Genomic DNA, 18,169 nt, shown 5'->3' with positions numbered 1-18,169 from the left:
GTTTGTAAATATTTATTTTAATTCTTCATAGACTTTTTCCCAAACTGTTATTAGCTAGTGACAAATATTTCCCTTTTTCTGTCTTCATCTTTGAAGAATTAATGCATTTTGTACAAGTCTGTCTATTGACGGTTGGACTTGATGATCTTAGAGGTCTTTTCCAACCTTAATGATTCTATGATTCTATGCACAAGTGAACACAATATTTGTAAAGGTTCATTACTCACCACTTCCTGTTTATTATCCCTATTATCATTCATTATTTTTATGCACCTTCTTAAAAATCTCTGGTTACTTTTCCTGGAAACACAACAATACTTTGTCATTTGGAAGCCTAGCAGACATCACAGAGAGCAAAAAGTCATAGCTAACACTTTCAGAAGACCTTGCACAGGCTATTTAGCAGTGCTTATGAATGCAGGGTATATTCTCTGCAACTCAAATCATTACATTTCTCAGATAATGTATTCACTGTGAAAAATTCAGACATCTTCAGTTAAGATTAATATTGTCATTTGGATTTTTCTGTCTTCTACAAATTGCCCACCATATTAATGTTCATACAATATCCTATTTTTACCCTGCATATCATCCTACAGTTTATTTGTTTTCTTCCAGAATAATATTATAACTAGCTCAACTTGGAAATGATTCTTTATATACTGTTACAGGCAATAATATGTAATTTCAGAGAAAGCACAAGATACATGCTTCTTCCTCGTTTTTCATATTCCTTTCCAGTCTCAATTTTGCACCGTATAATTAAACTTTTCAAATTGAAAATGCTCAGTCTAATATCTACAATGTTTCCATGGACCACTTACTGTGAATTATAGATCACGAGTGGATCATTAAAGCTCATCTACATATTCAGAATATATGTAACAAGAAATATAAATCTGGATGTATTTATAACTTGAAAGTGTCCTCAGAAGTCATCATATTTAGGTCATTGTTAATAACACTGTAAGATTATTTACAAAGGTATTTGCTATTTAACACATATGTATCATTAAGCTTAAAATGTACTTTATAGAAAAATCTTTCTAGAACATTATTCCATAACTATTTTCATTGTAATTGTATTTTTAAAAAATACAATAAAATGCATATGGTGACTTTCAGTGGTTATAATTAGAAGCTTAAGAGTGGGAATTTCACAAATTCTTTTACAGGCCATAAATCTTCATGTCTGAAGAACTGTGTATGGTAAATATATGTGAATAATATTTACTTTGCAACATACTGGGGGAACAGGAAGAGGGAAGAAGGAGGGAAGGAAAAGAGAAGGAGGAAGGGAATTTATTTATGTTTCAAAGATACTATACAAAATGGGAACTGAGCATTTTCATTCTGCTTTGGCACCTAAGATATTAGAGTGTAAGTGTAGACAATGGTATGCACTAATGCAAACATACCCAGTACAGAATTTGCATTCTTCCCTGTATTTTGCAAAAGGGAAAACTTGAGAAACTGGAGTGGGGGGTGGGGGGACATTCAGTTATCCATTAAAAGTGAGGATCTTCAGGGGGTTGTTTGTGGTTTTTTCTCCTGTTTTTAGACCAGTGAAAAAATAACATGTGTGTATATTGAGAAAATCTATTTAATATGTAAAGGTAAACCTGAATATTTTGTCTTTCAGGTCAAGAAGATTAAAAACAATATAAACTGTTAGGTGGCTAGAAACAAGAAGAAAAATATCAAAACTAGAATAATGAAAAGCCAAAACATATCAAAAGTTTGTCCTCTTGATCAACAATAGTAACAAGATTTATGTTATGTTTTCTGTCTTTCAATGCATTTCTTTATTTCAGCTGTGCCTGAATCAGTAGCCTTTATTACACCCCTAGAGGAAGCAGAACCTTTGGAGACAACTTAGTAAACAGGTCCAGAATTCTGAGAGTCCCACAGGTTCAGATCAGAACATTTCCCAATTCACGTAAACTTTAGACAACCCACATTTAACTGCTTTTTAAAAATAATAGTCTTCAGGAAAATATATATGAATTAATCAATAATTTAAGAATGAGTTCTAATCTCTTCTCTGCTCGTTCTTTTTTCCTTCCTTCTCCCAAAATACACATGCCCCAGAATAACAATCTATCCAACAGAATTGAAAGAGAATCGGATACACTTTTTAAATTTATACATTATCTAAGATGATGTCAGTTTATCTTTGCATATTCCCATATCCATCTCACATACTTTTGTCATCAGAGTTGAATTTGTCATCAAGTCGGCACTTTCAGGTTTCCATCTACAATGAAAAGAGCTTTACCTGATGGGTCTTTCAACTTTTTAGATGTTTCCTATCTATAGTCACACATTCTTTTGTCTGGATCAACAAATACACTTTTCATGGACTGTAATCAATCAAAACATGATGACTTCCTTTAATGAGGGGGAAAGTATGCCTTCCCTTATAAAAACAGTATTTCATAAAATATGACCAAATAAGGACTGAAAGTATAATGAGAAATTAGTAGAGGAAGCCTGGGGCTTAAGCAGTGGAAAAGGAATATATTATGAGGGAGTTGGGCAAAGGTCATTATGGTATTTGTGTTTTACCTGGACTACAGAGGAAACAACATATGTAATGCCCTCTACACAGTCCTTTCCCTTAGCAGCAGAGGATACAAGTCCATAGACAAGGTCTTCTGCAAATGGGGGGATAGAGTGGTGGGGGAAGTCTAGATCAGGTCTGCTTATGGAAACAGGGAATATTTAAGCTCTGCTGCAAAAAGCAACATGAAGTGGCTTGTGACCTACGGCCACCCTATTGCACTTGACTATATATTTGTGTGGCTTTTAACTCAGGCATATTTTCTTTTCTAGTGTGAAGAAATAAAGCAAACCATCACTGGCAGAAACCTTATTCTCCATTGAGTAATGTCAAATAGCTTACTTCTAATGATTGTGATGCATCATAAATTCAAAATAAATTAGTGTCCATTAAAATATAGGCTTCTCATGATTTGCATTACAGATGCTGCCTAAACATCATGCATTCCTGAAGCCACATTTCATCTCAGTAGTTATGTTGATATTCTTCAGCCAGAACATATTAAAATAATCCAATGCAATATATTCACTTCTTCAAGGATTTAACGTGTGCCTGTGAGGAGAATATTACTTAGAATAATTACTAATTAAAGAATTATTTTCTTCCCACAGGAAGAACTGTTTCTTTAGTAAGTTTTAAAATATCTTACTGAAAATTGGTTAGAACATTGACTGATCTAGGCAATATGTATATCTGAACATATGATCTTTTAAGGTAAATTTTTTATCAGGAGAAATGATGCAGAAGAAATTGTATGATACAAATTTGTTCTTGTCTAATTCCATATGCCACTTCAACTCTGTTTCTCTGAATGTAGGGTCAAGTGCTTTGCGCTCAGGTTACTGTTTACATTTCAGTAAGTAAATATGAAAAGCTTCTAAATCACAATGGCAATGGTTTATATAACCTTGCATGTTCTTTGCACAGGTAGAAACTATGGCATTATGTGAAATACAAGATAATCACTCCCATACGTACTATCTTTGTAACATGCTATTTGATTTTTTTTAAGGAACGAATCATAAAATTAGAACGAGCATTGCATGAAACACTTATGCTTTAAAATTCATTTTATTCCCAGACTGAAATTAAAATTTTGATTTTCAATAATTCACTCTGAAATATCTCAAACATCTTCTGTTGTACAAATAAAAAAAATGGAAATATAACTATCTGGCATTCCCATGATCTGATTCTTCCTCTTAGCTTTTCAAAATAATTGCAAACATTTTGTTTCAGGTCATTCTGTACTATACTGCATTTCACCATCAAATTGTAAAAAAATTTTTTAAAAAATAATAATCATAAAAAAATTCAGCTCTGTAGATTGTTAATTCAGTATAAGCTTGATTGCTGGACTGTGTTGCTCATTATTGTATACGCAGTCACATAACACAGATTGGACTTTGCTCTGAGAAGAACTGCCCCACTACATTCTGGGAGGTGTAGTCCTTCTGCAAGTCCAGCCCATAGGAGAGATGAGTTTGTGGGGTTTCTTTGTCAATTTTTTTTTTTAAATATATTTTCTTTAATTTTCTATGACAATAAAAAGTTGTTAAACAGAAATTATTATTCAGGTCATCAGCCCCTTATAACCATCTCTAATGTTGACTACATTCTCTTCTCATGTTAGAATCATACTGCTTCAAGTCACTATCTGAAAGTGGTTTGTTACATAGTTTGTTGCTTCAATTAATAATCAGAACAATCTTTACAGTCATGGTGCATGGTTCTCCACTCCTCAGTGCATTTTGCAAGACTGAAAGTCTTATGGAATCCAATAAATTAAAATTGAAGTTAGGAGACTCATATTTAAGGTCAAATTGTACTCTGTCCTTAGGTTTTTATTTTTTATTTATAAAGCAGAGATAAGCTTACTGACAAATAAGTCTAAATTTTAATCAAATGATTACTCTGATAAAGTCAATACCACTAGTTTTTCTCAAATAGTGTAAATCCTCAAAGCTAATCTTCTATATTTTATTTATGTTTTATTTTGAGAAAAGATATTAATCATTTACCGATAATATTTTTTTAAGGTTGATATAAATAAAAATGAGATTTTAATGAGTGCTTCTGGGAGCACTTAAGTCATTGAAGGTACATTTTCAAGAGATCTTGATGTTACAAACACCTGTGAATAAATGTATTTGCATAAATATATAAACATATTTATATGTTGACTTTAGGCAGGTGAAAAATTTATTCTAACTTTGAACTTTATAAAACCATTAAGGTATACAAAATTAAGTACCGTCTGCAGAGTTAGCACTATGGTGCACCCTGGAGTCCCAGGCAGTTATTTTATGTGTCTCTGGTATGAGCATAACATTGTCAGTGAAAACTGTCACTCATCACTATGTATATCAATGGATCTGTTTTTAGTTTTCCTACTGTCATATTTTATTTTTTCCAGTGTCACTAGCCTAACTGTGACTAGAATATTTGGCTATAAATTCAAAGACCTGCAGATTTACCATTCGTAGCACACGACCTAAAGTTCTTTATCAATAACGTAGCTATTTTACTTTAATTATTTTATTTTACTGCATTTTGATGTGCAGATGTCCAGGCAAAATAATGAAATAACTAAGTAAGTAAATAAGTTAGTAAGTAAAAAAATAAATACTCTTATTTCACCATAAGTAATGTCATGCTGCTTCTCACCAGCTTTAAAATCTTGTGTTCATTAACTAAATGTTTCATGGTAACAGTTACACAGTCTTGGTTTCTTATGGATTGAATAGTTCCTGCAAAGACAGTCTTTAAGTAGAATATCCTGAAGTAAAACCTCCTGCACTTTATTTAAGACTTGCTTCTCTGGAAATTACAGCTATTCTGATTGGGTAAATAACAACAGATTCAGCTACTTAATTACACATACTCAAAGCTTAGCAACATCACAAGAAGAAGGGATTAATTCTGCCATTTGAGTATATGCCAATAATTCAAACAATTTAGAACAGAAGTGCTCTTGAACCTTTTCTGGATGAAATTTGGCTTCCAAGGACACAAAGTTACTCTGCCTTCTAGGGAAGGCAAAACAGGATACCTGTTGACTCCTCTTGTGCCAGTCCTACCCTGGAAGCCATTGCAGAGCCTTTGGGAAGTCCTATTCTATGATGTAGAAAATAACAAGAAGATAAAAGCTAGGACACATCTGCAAATCTGGAAGCAGCATGTGTGGGACTGAGAAGCTCATTCTTGTAAAATAAAAAAAAAATAAATCAGTCAATCAGTCAAGTAAGTTCTGGTCCTGGAAAAGCAAAGGAGTCATCACAGGAGAGTAAGAGAGCAGTATGAATAAGGTTTGTACCATGACAGCTGATACTGATAGGGAAGTGTTTGGGGATCTTGTTACAAAGAGGATGAAGTGTATTCAACTTTCAAATCATTCACAGAACAGAAGAAAATATAACAGATCCATAGATTGCTATCAGCTTACAATCAGCTACAAGAGAATATAAACTTGGTCAATTATTAGACAAAACAGCTATTCTCCCAGATGTGTTTTTTCCTTAGCTGGTGATGGAAGAAATGGAATTATGGGTATAAGGAAAGTCATAGCAAGATTAGAGAAGATTTACAAGCTAGTAGGTAATCTTAAAATTACCAGGTATTTTTAATAGTATCAAAACTAGTACAACCGAGTCAGTGTCTCTGAAACACGAGAGAATTAGAACCCATGCAATGTGCAAGAGGAAGATTAAAGAAGAAATTCAAACCTTAAGCAGAACAAGCTCAAAATCACTAACCATGGGTGCGTATCTCTAAAGGGAACATTCTTAGATTTCAAGGTCTCTAAGAAACAAAATATAATTTATTAGTATAGGCATCATTAGTATGGGTGGCATCACTTCAGATTTGTGCAAAGTGGACATCTTCCTCTAGATTCCTTTAGCACTCAAAAGATAGAGTAGTCTTTCCAAAACATTATCCATTTGATGTGTTTCAGACATTTAACTTAAGAAGGGATCGATCAGAAAATCCTGTTTTTATTGACTGATAACAGAAGATGTCTAGACAACTGGATCTTATAGGTGCTTGTAGTTGCTTGTGCTGAGGAAGACTAAACACACAAATCCTGTCCATATAATCTCTAGTTATTATTGCTAAAAAGCTGTAAGGGTAGCAATACTTCCTTTGAAGTTTTCTAAAAGTTAAAGCACTTAATGATAAGTGTTTCAAAGCAGTACACATAGAAAACCAAAAGGGCCACATGTTCCTATCACCTGTAAAAAAGTGTTGCAAGAAGTATTTGAACTAGATGAGGAAATCAATGTCTTATTTCACAATGCTGTCAGCTATTTTAATCACATTCTTTCTTTGGGTTTTCTAGTCATAGTACATATTCACCTGAACAAAAGTCAGGTAAAACTGCACTGAAAATGCTTAACTGTTTCTTGGCAATTAAACAAAATACCTGCCAAAATTTGTGGAAAAAAAAGGGTAAGCTTTTCTTTTGTTCGTATGCACCAATAAAGCATATATTACCTACTAAAGCTGCAGTTGTTTGTACTCTTTGACATATGTAATCTTAATAGAATAACACTGTTTGTTAGACAAAAAGGTTCTAACTGATCAAAAACTCTTTGTATGGTATATATGTTTATCTACATGTGCCATATGTGGTCTCTGCAAAAATCTTCAATACCAGTTAATCAGTTTAAAGAGTATTTAAAGTAATCATAAAGATAATTTAAAACCACCTCATTCTTTGATTTCTGTAGTTCCCCTGGCATCAGCATAAGCCTGTCACTAAGTCCTTGTTCCACTTACCTCTGTTAATGACTATAGATCTTTATGAATCACAGCAAAAATCTCAGCTGTTGCCACTCGATAGTGGCTTAGAATATCTTCTAAACACATCAGTACAACTCTGTTTCCCTTGAATATACCTTTCAAAATAAACACGGGAATAGTTCTTACGCATTCCAAAACAATGGACCAGTAAAATTCTACAATAAGTTCTTTGTAAAGCGCTGGGTTTATTATTTCATTTGAAGTGCTGGTGTGACTACAATCGGATACACAGACTTTTCCTTCCCCACAGTACTTCTCTGGTATCTGCTTAAATATCTCATGATTTCCAGTTGTGCTAGACCATTGTTTCATTACCTTTGAATTAGGTGACACACATCACAAATACAACCATTGTATGATCGAGTGATATGAAAAACTATATGGGAACTAAGCCAATGTTATTAGTACACACAAAATAAGCATTCTTTTGTCAAAGTTTTACAAGCTGAATGAACATATCAAAGGCCTAAGTTTGTCCCTTGATATTTTTTTAAACAAACCCAAAGTTTTAGCCCTTTAGAAAATGTATTTTATGATGCAAGTTATTTATTACTGTTTGACTTTGACCCATTACTTGAAACTAAGTGGGAAAGAAAAAAGAATCTTCCTTGCAGTTAAAAAAGCTGTCAATATTGACTACTTTACTTATAGAAATCCCTAGCTCTAAAGCCATATACAGATCAAGACAAATACAAAGCCTTAAATAGGAAAAGAGTGCTTAACTAATGTTCATTATGTAATCCATGTTGCCTACCTGTACGTAAATGAGAACTGTCTTAGTAAAGGGCTTGAGTTAATTAAATTTCAGTTACCACAAATATTTCTATGATATGCATCAAATTATTATTAATAACCTATGGTTTGTATACTGAAAGAGTTTGGTAGAAGCCCAGTGGGAATTCTTTGTCACGCAAAGTCTTTCTGACAATTATTCAAAATTAACATAAGCACACAATAAAAGACAAAAAAACCAAAAACCAAAAAAACCCCAAACTTCTCTCAGTGGTAGAGTGGTCTCCCTTAACTTTGAGACTGGCTTCCTGAGTGTGTCTCAGTAGATTCCAGTAAAAACTATGTTTCATTAAAACTTGACAAAATTGGATCCCCAAAAGACACTGAATATTTAACAGTTAGATCTGTTCATCCAAACATAACAAGTTGCCAAGTAAAAAATCAGCTTGCTCCTGTAGACAGGATGACAAAACTGTTTGAAAAAAATGTATAAAACCATCTACAATAGACCTGCTTTTTTTCATCTTTTTTTCCCAGACCTTTTTAAAGAGTGTATTCTAAATATTACAGAAGGCCCCTGTTTAAAACAGCCATTCTACTTCAGAACACTGCCCTACAAGGTATAGTTTTACTAAAATGCAAAGCCTTCCAAGAAACATAAAAAGTGGCTATACTACCCTTCAGAGGCTTTATCAGGCTTCCTTAGTATTCAGATCTTCTTTTTTAAAAACTGTACTGTAAATTTGTAGTAATTTTTGTTACTCTTGATACCTCTTTTTTGTACTTATCTCCGTTTACCAGTAAGATTCAAAATGCTCTGTTCTTATGTCACCTCACTATGACTTCTTTTCCTTTATCTGGGAGTCTCAAATTAACTTGACATAGATGTTTCACATATATTTAAGGTTAAATGTGAAGTATTCCCTCATGCCCATAAGGTATTTGGAAAGTTGATAAGTTCTGCTTTCAAGGACACTCTAAATGAGGTTATTAAAATTCAACACTTTGCATATTCTGATGGAGAAAAACAGTTGACCCTGACAACAAAGGACATAGGTCAATTTAAGAAAGCTTCTCAATCTCTTTATCCATGGCCACTGAATTCCTTGTGCCAGTATTTGTAAAACCAAAATAAGAAAATGTTACCAGGGAGGAAGAAAAGTTTAGGAGTCTAGGTCCTGTCCAAAAGTAAAAAACCATAACCATCTGTTGTTTGTGTCACATGGATTTCACAACTGTCAACTCCACTGTGCATGCCATTTCATCTTCACAGCAATCTCACCAAAACACCCACTGAGATAAAATCACAAATATTTTGAACATACCATATGATAAGTTATTTTCTAAATTAATATTTCACAAAGTCTAAATGAGAACTTGTCTGTAGGTTACTTTTGTGTTGCCACCTGAAAAATCCTTTAAGGGTTTGCTAATGTTTGGAAATACTTAACCTCAAACTTGAATAACTTAAGAAATACAGAAGAAAAGAGGGGAAGCTGTTAAATGCTGTACTTTTTAATTATAAGCATGTTTTGAAAACTGGTAATGGCCACTACTTACACTTTTCTTCAACAGGGATCCAAAGGTGCTTTTAAAATTATTTATTTAGAAATATAATCTCAAATTTAAATGGGCATTTCTTTTTTGAACTTCAGACCACCAAGACTGTCCCACATTTCACAGCTGAGTATGGCTTGAACGATTTATCAGCTCTCAAGCTAATATCTATAACCCAATGTCACACCAAAAGTTATTTTGGAAAAAAAATACCAAACAAAAGAAACAAAAAACCCCCAAACTGAAATTGTCCATAGAAAAATGACAGAAAGAGAGTTAGACAAGTAAGTAAACCAACAGTTTTTCCCTAAGGAAATCTAAATCTCAAGGTCACCTGCATCTGAAATCACCAGACCTGTCACATGGCTTTCATAGCTGCCACTAAGTTTCCTATCAAACCTACACTGAAAGCAATAAAAACATTTGTACTGGAAACAGATCAAGCTCTGATAAGAAGCTCTCTAATCACCTTTGGCTGTTAACATTGTGCAAAGTGAGAGGAGAAATTTGAAAAAAAGAGAAGAACAAACTGAGAGAACTTGAGGTTAAACATATTTGATCTTTTCCTTGAATCCCTTAATGCTGGTGTGTGTTAGAGCATAAATATGGCTCTATAAGTATATAAATATATATATAGTTTATGTATATAATAATTCATACATGCTTACACATCCTAGATATATACATGTTCATACACATACAGAAACATAGGTTGCCTTGTCAGGATAACTGAACTAATTCCATTTTATCCCAGCTCCTGTCCTCCAGTAACAAAAGTTTGGTGGTCTCAGTCACAGTCCCTTGGGTGTAGGAGTCCATCACAAAACCATCACCCTTAATTTAATACAATTGAAAGTCTCTACTCAAGAGAGGCAGAAGAAGGAGTTGCCATGGAGACTGAACTATAGCTCTTCTCCAGAGGATGCTTTTTTCAAGCACAGGCTGAACAGTAGTGGCTGCACAATACCTGTAACCTTGATCACATCACAGGATCTTGCTTTTTGGGACAGCCTTTTGGTGAACACTAATAAACATGCAGGAGACGAGGGGGCGAAATTAAGAAAACAAACAAACAAACAAAACCCCAAACCAACAAAAAACAGTATGAAAGTGCATATTATGCCAGACTGAGAGGGGAAAAGAGTTTCATCTGGATTTGATTTATCAGATTTGTCACCTCTGCTTAGTGCTTTCCTAACGGGGTGAATGCTGTGCTTGACCTATTTGCTGGAATTAACCAAGACTGCAGGAGACCATATGGATTGCCAGATGGTCTGCTATAATTTAATGCCATTTATTCTAAGTATGAAGTAAGTGATAAACATAATTAACATTCTTTGAGCTCCTTACTGGATGCCTTTTATTAGTTTCTTTTTTTTTTTTTCCTCCATCATTGAAAGGTAAGTTAATACCTTGTTACTGAAACACAGATGCCAGCTAATTACTGCAAAAGGCTGCAGCCTCCAAAGCAGAGTGTCTGTACAGACTCTAACTTATTCACTGACCCCACTGTGATGATTAATAGGTTGAATGCTAAGCTCTAATGAGGATGACAGATCTTAGATGTTTTCACGTTACCTTAATTAGTAGTATGATGAACACAGTGTTCATCGCAGGTGTACGTATTACACTTCATAGTAAACAACACACCTTGTACTCATAGCCTGAATGTGTATTTCACATTACAGCAGAACAAATGCTAAGGAATCAAACCACCTTCAGACAGTAAAAACAATGGAGTGATTTCCTTCAGAAATGTTTTTCCTGATTGCTATTTCATATTCTGCCAGTGATTGTCTAAATGGCCTATTTTTTAGGAAGTGGTTCTAGAGAAGCTGTCGCTTCAAAGAATGTTTATATCAGGCAGGGTCGTCACTCTCAGCATTTTAAAACCACAAGTCTGTAACAAGATATCCAAACAACTTTGCCTACTGTTCCTGTGCTGATAATCTTCATAGTGACTGGGGTGGGTGTTAGCAGAATGAATGGTAAACCATTTTGTAATTTTTAATGTCAATGTGCAGGTGAAGTTAGTATGCTGGTACTCAGAACAGTAAAAACTAAGTATTAGAGAAAAGGTAGAAGCACTGAATGTTTTGTATTTCACATGAAAAGTTGTGTACATTGAACCTCACAGATAAAAAAATGACCACAGGTAAACATATTGTGGTTTGCATCTGTACTCTTAATAAAGCATGGGTGAACTTTGAGATGACAGAAATGGCATAAATTAAATGTTATTCAAAGATTAAACCAAAAGAACATTGCCTGTGCTGTAAAGCAAATCTGCTCTTAGAAAATTTAGCTCTGATTAGAAAATGTGGTGAAAAAGAGTCCAGGTCAAAAGTCACAGCACAGGGAAAGCAGAAAGATACTCCAGCTTTTCAACACCTGTGCTCTTCCCTTGTTCCAGATGGGTCCAGCACTTGATCAGGAGCCTCCACAGTTACACGTGTACATTCCACAGTGCAAGTGCTGATGCATCCTTAAGAAGCAACTACATAACAGGAGACTTGAATGTGACAGAACATACCTGCTCTTTTACTCCATTCGTGATTGCACTAGTTCAAGTTACTTCTTCACTTGGTGAATTTTGGTGAATCACTGGGCTATTCTTGCTGGCCCTATACAATTCTTTATGATTCTCTACTCATATAAATAATTTATGATTCTCTACTAGTATATGAATAAAAATGAGATCAAAATAGCTGAATAGCAAGCTTTTGTTGATATTGTTACCACTTGTCAAGACATCTTTATAAGGTCTCTGTCTCTGCCACAATTTGAAAAACGGATCCATTTTTCCATCCCATTAACTCAAAAAATATTCACCTGAGGTGCTTAAGCTAATGCTATGCTGGCGGCAGGTTCATTTTTATAGTCAGAGGGGAAAAAAAGGGTACTCAGAGAGAGCAACTCAGGTAGCCTGAATTCCCCTCTGTAGGCACCTACCTCTCTTCCCTGACTGCTAAAGGAACTAGGGTCATTCAGGTGTCAAAACTTAGGTAGGTTGAAATCAGAGATAAAAAAATACCATGCTAAAAACAAGACTTCATGATTCCTTCAATAGGTTGTTTACTGGACCTTATAATACTGCACTTCTTTACTATTACACAGATACCACTTCTGAAAAATATTGGAGTGATGCTCTTCAGTGATTAAAGATATTGAATCTCAGTGTGCTATTGGCACAGTGTTTTCAGTTTCTATGTTTATACATATGTGCATGTACATACACACACGTATATATATAAATGCATGCATTTAATTGTTCCATCATTGCTAACAGTCTGAGATGTTTCAAGTGGTTACCTCATAACATCCAAAGAAAGGGCAATGCCAGATCTATTGCCTGAAATAATCACTTATTCAGACCTCTGAACTGCCTGAAAAAGTGTTTTGCCTAAGTAGCTACTAGCTCCCACCATTACTTAAAAAAAAGATTCTGAAAGAATGAAGAAATCAAGCAGAATTTAACAGTTAGTCTTTGAGGCTGATTGATAGACACAAAACTTGCCAAAGCAGGTTTGACACTTAGTACTTAAACATGGCTTGATACTTTAAAATCCTTTTTCATCTGTCTTGTTCTTTACTTGCTTGCTCACAAGAAAAAAGGTATCAGAGAATTTATGTTCACTGTTCATTTCAGTCTCAAGAATAAGATTGTCTGTATCTTAGCTGTCATACACATGGCGTGTATGAAACATGGCTCTTGGCCTAAATGGAAAGTAGGATTTTATTTTAGGACAAATAGGGGCAAGATATAAAACCCCTGTCTACAGAGGAATACCTATGCCTGACTAATGAATCCTCATTGCCATAATAATTTTCTGTGTTTCAGCTCCATCATCTGATCTACTGAGGGATCTCAATGAGGCAGTGGAAACCAAGCAAATTACCCCCAGTCCCAGGAAAATTTACCTGGGCATTGTTTTTTTGGAAGAATGTGACTCTCAGAAATGTGAATTTAGGGCAAAATTGCAAAACAGAATTAGGCAGAGGAACAAACAAAAGGCACTAAGGGGAAAACAAAAAGAAATAAAATATAAAATCTTTTAAAAGACAAAGTAAACAGTGCTTTAATGACAATGTGGCTACCAGTACTCTCTGATAAAGTACAATACAAAAGGAAGCATATATTTTGGTAAATTCTTTAGATATTAATGATAAAATCAGGTAGCAATTAACTTTAAATACTTTAAGACCTTAGAAAAACAAACAAACAAACAAACAATGATATTTGCAAATTTTACAAATGTCTTACCTCCTGCATACATTACAGCCAACATTATCGATGATATCCAAGCTATCTCACTATATGATGTGTGGAAGATTTCTTGTATTTCTTTGAAGAATACTGTGATGGCTTTGGGGAATGCATAAGAAAACCCAATGGAGATAAAAGCCCCAAAGACCACAACCCATCCCCAGCCTCCATCTGGAGGCGGGTACTGTGGCGCTGCTGTTGCTGATGGCATTTTTGGTCTCTGTCTCTTCTCCAACTAGGCTGAAAAAGAAGAGAAGAAACGGTTTCAAACATTTTTTCTTTTTTTCTTTCTCAATCTGCAGTAGTCAATCATCATCTGCAGGGATTATAAAGAATCCTCAGAGCAGAGACCAATATCCAGCTTTCATGGGACTATGGAGTACCTGTTTTTAGAAGCAAAATCTGTTTTGCAAGAAAACTTGTGGCAAGAATATTTGCAATATCCTATTCAGTATGTGGCAACTGTTACAAATCACTGATCTCAGTCACTGAAGTTGTATTTGCAATTAGTCACTTACTGGAAAGTGACATGCTTATGTGGTTAATTCATAGAGTTCTACTATCTAAGTGTGGATTTAGCACAGCTATAAAACAGAAAAAAAAAAAAAAAAAAAAAAATCCAACCCTGGAAATTTGACTTACAGGAAACAATGGAAAGAAGTTACAGTAAATTATCACTAAAAGCCATTTTGTTAGCAAGATTTACAATACCTCAGCAAAATCACAATAGGAATAAATTAATTACACAGTTTTTCATAATTTGATGTCATTATCCAGTTTTTGACCATTGTTATCTCTTGTTTATCTCATGATAACATCAAAAATGCAAGTTCTAAGCAGAGATTTAAAGTTAACTGTGTATCCATAAAATAAATACAAAATACTACAATTTCATATTGTACTCTTATTTTTAAAATTTTCATATTAGTTGATGTTGATATTACTTGCAGGAATAAGGTGGAGCTCGATGGTACTATTTTTGCTGTGTTTCCACATGTCAGAAGACATCAGGAAGTCTTCCACTAATAACCTCACGAACTTTCCACAGCTATTCTCTAATTTAGAATTTACCATAATAGATTCCACCAGAGTGACATTCTATAGATGTTCTGAGAGGTGCAACCAAAACGTCCAGGCAGCTCAAGAAATCACAGGTATTCCACATAAAAATCCTAAGGCCTGAAATAAATTTCATACTGTTATTATCACCCTGATATCTAAAAAGCTAAGTTTTCATGTTCTGCATAAACGTTTTAGAAAACATGTAGTAGCAAGAATCCATTTTGTAATTCTGAGATTTTTCCTCTATCAAGTCCCTTTATTATTAAACACAGAGTTGGAGTCCACTGTGTTTTCTTCTGTGTAATCCAGCCTACACAGACAGTATGAACTGAAAATTCCTCCTTCCTCCCTGTTTCTTTCTTGGGCATTTAGGCAACTTATTATTCTTGATTGGTCTCCTGCCATACCAGTATCAAAAGCCATGGATGATAATAGTGCGTAGGTTGCTGTTGTGCTTATGATTACCAGCAAGTCTCTATGTGATTTCTTCCATGCCACTTACAGCATATTCCAGTTTCTCACAGCAAACTGCATTAACAGTGGGAGTGATATGATTACCTCAACAAAAACTAAAAAGTGAACTGCATCAGCTTATATTCATCTCTCGGGATAATGCCTGGAGTACTTTCAGGGCAAACACCATGTAACACTGCATGCAATATATGCCACAAAACTAGCCAAGCGTTGCTTTTAAGATTATCTATCCCTAGGCTAGCTCTGTGATAGAAACCCACTGTACTTCTGATTCTCCACTTTACTGAAGCTGATTGTAGACATCACCCTGATATTGGCAGACCTCTGGGGGGAAGCTAAATCACCCACTAAAGGCTGCGAAAGCCCAGATAATTTGGCTTCTGCACTATATGACACAGATTTGCTGCTGTCAGCAATAGACATCTATTGCTCTGTACACGTAGTGTATAAATCTTGTTATACACATGTCCAGAAAGAACCTGAGGCATGTACTTTGCTTCTGCTTATCCTAGTCTCAGATTAGTATTAGTCCACTGACATACATCAGCAAGCAAAAGCTGGGCCTGTCACTAGAAATAGTTGGACAAGTAGAGACAATTTTGGTTGCTGAGACTTAACTTTGGCAAAGCAGTTAAATACCAGTTTGGTTTCGCTGAATCAGAACCCATTAGAAGGAAGAGTATCTCAGAAAGCCCAGTGTAACTTATAGCACACATAGTGATGATCAATTGCCTTCAAAAGCACAAAAACTCAAATTGGCATGAAAATCAGAACTCTATTTCTGTGCATTGAGTGACAGTAAACAAGAGTTTGCTATCTGTCCCAGAAAGCTGTTGTTCTGCTCATCTGAGAAAACTTTTGGTCATTTCCTAAAGAAAGGTTAACTATTGTTTTCTTACACTTCAAAGGTTTGAGCATATTTGTTTTCATATTTCATATTCACATGACAACACTTCTATCTCTGTTGTAAATTTTAGTAATGTCACACAACATCAAGGCATTGCTCTCCATAAAAATGAAAAGGGATTACCAATTTATTGAGGAAGCACTCCTTTTCCTAAAAATAATACACAACCACTTTGAAAAATCACTGCCATCACATTAGTCAAACAAATGCGGAAGGTTCCTGAGTTTCACTAAGGCATTGGTGCTTTGGAAAGATCCCATTATATCCACTCCTTTAGGTCAGCAGAGCAGGCTCTGAATGTTCATAGACTAGTAGAACCATAGAATCATAGAATGGTTTGGGTTGGAAGGGACCTTTAAAGGTCATCTAGTCTAAGCCCTTTGCAGTGAGCAGGAACATCTTCAACTAGATCAGGTTGCTCAGAGCCCTGTCCCATCTGACCTTGAATGTTTCCAGGGATGGGGCATCTACCACAGAATCACAGAATCATTAAAGTTGGAGAAGACCTCTAAAATCATCCAGTGCAACCATCAGCTCATCACCAGCATGCCCACTAAACCACATCATTGAGTGCTACATCTACATGTTTCTTGAACACCTCCAGGGATGGTGATTCCACCACTGCCCTGGGCAGCCTGTTCCAATGTTTGATAACCCTTTCAGTAAATAAACTTTTCCTAAAATTCAACCTGAACCTCCCCTGGCACAACTTGAGGCCATTACCTCTCATCCTATTGCTGGTTACCTGGGAGAAGAAACTCCCATCTTGCTATAACTTCCTTTCAGGTAGTTGAGAGTGATAAGGTCTCCCCTGGGCCTCCTCTTCTCCAGACTAAACAACCCCAGTTCCTTTAGCTGCTCTTCAGAAGACCTGTGTTCCAAACACTTCATCAGCTTTGTTGCCCTTCTTTGGCCTCCATGTCTTTCTTGCAGTCACTACAGGCCCTGCTAAAAAGTCTGTCCCCATCTTTCTTACAGGGCCCCCTTAAGTATTGGAAGACTGCAATAAGGTCTTCCTGAAGCCTTCTCTTCTCTAGGCTGAACAACCCCAACTCTCTCAGCCTTTCTTCATAGCAGAGGTGTTCCATCCCTCTGACCATTTTTGTGGCCCTCCTCTGGACCTGTTCCAGCAGGTCTATGTCTTTCTTGTGCTGAGGACTTCAGAGCTGGACACAGTGTTCCAGGTGGGCTCTCACCAAAGCAGAGTAGAGTGGCAGAATCACCTCCCTCAACCTGCTGGCCACGATTCCTTTAATGCATCCCAGGATACAGTTTTTACCATTTTTTACCATTTACACATTACCAGCTCATGTCGAGGTTTTCATCCACCAGTACTCCCAAGTCCTCTGCAGGGCTGCTCTCAATCCCCCAGCCTGTACTGATACAGAGGATTGCCCCGACCCAGGTGCAGGACCTTGCACTTGGCCTTGCTCAACCTCATGAGGTTCATATGGGCCCACTTCTCAAGCTTGTCCAAGCCCCTCTGGATGGCATCCTGTCCTTCAGATGTGTCAACAAGTTCAGTGCTTTCTTCCCTTAAAAGCTTCACAGTAAAATAAGAGGGCATTAGGGAGAAGACCAAAGGGGCATTGGTTGCTCCTATGTCTCAGCCTAGAGGCAAACTGCTGCAAAGCCCACTGCACGGCCAGCTTCTAGCACTGCTGCAGTAAGACTGTCTGCTACGGTACATTACACATCACACTGTCACAAAGAAGAGCCTGGATCATTGTATCTCACACCTCCTGTTTATCCCACAGAGTACAGTTAATAATAGCTTCCTTGATGTTCCTTTATGATCATGATA

General features: G+C 35.8%; 1 protein-coding gene across 1 annotated transcript in view; it reads right to left on the bottom strand.

Annotated features, from left to right (window-relative positions):
- The window catches only part of SLC16A7 (solute carrier family 16 member 7), a 30,833-nt gene extending 16,700 nt beyond the window's left edge, over positions 1–14,133 (bottom strand). Inside the window, exon 1 of the mRNA XM_010173447.1 lies at positions 13,920–14,133. Within this exon, the coding sequence (XP_010171749.1) occupies positions 13,920–14,133 (214 nt within the window). The remainder of the gene's footprint in view (positions 1–13,919) is intronic.
- Positions 14,134–18,169: the final 4,036 nt, after the last annotated feature.

Source organism: Antrostomus carolinensis, unplaced genomic scaffold (genome assembly GCF_000700745.2).
Source record: "Antrostomus carolinensis isolate BGI_N321 unplaced genomic scaffold, ASM70074v2 scaffold6778, whole genome shotgun sequence".
Classification (NCBI taxonomy): Eukaryota; Metazoa; Chordata; class Aves; order Caprimulgiformes; family Caprimulgidae; genus Antrostomus; species Antrostomus carolinensis.
Note: the sequence above shows the minus strand (reverse complement) of the source record. Positions and strands in the feature narration are given on the sequence as shown.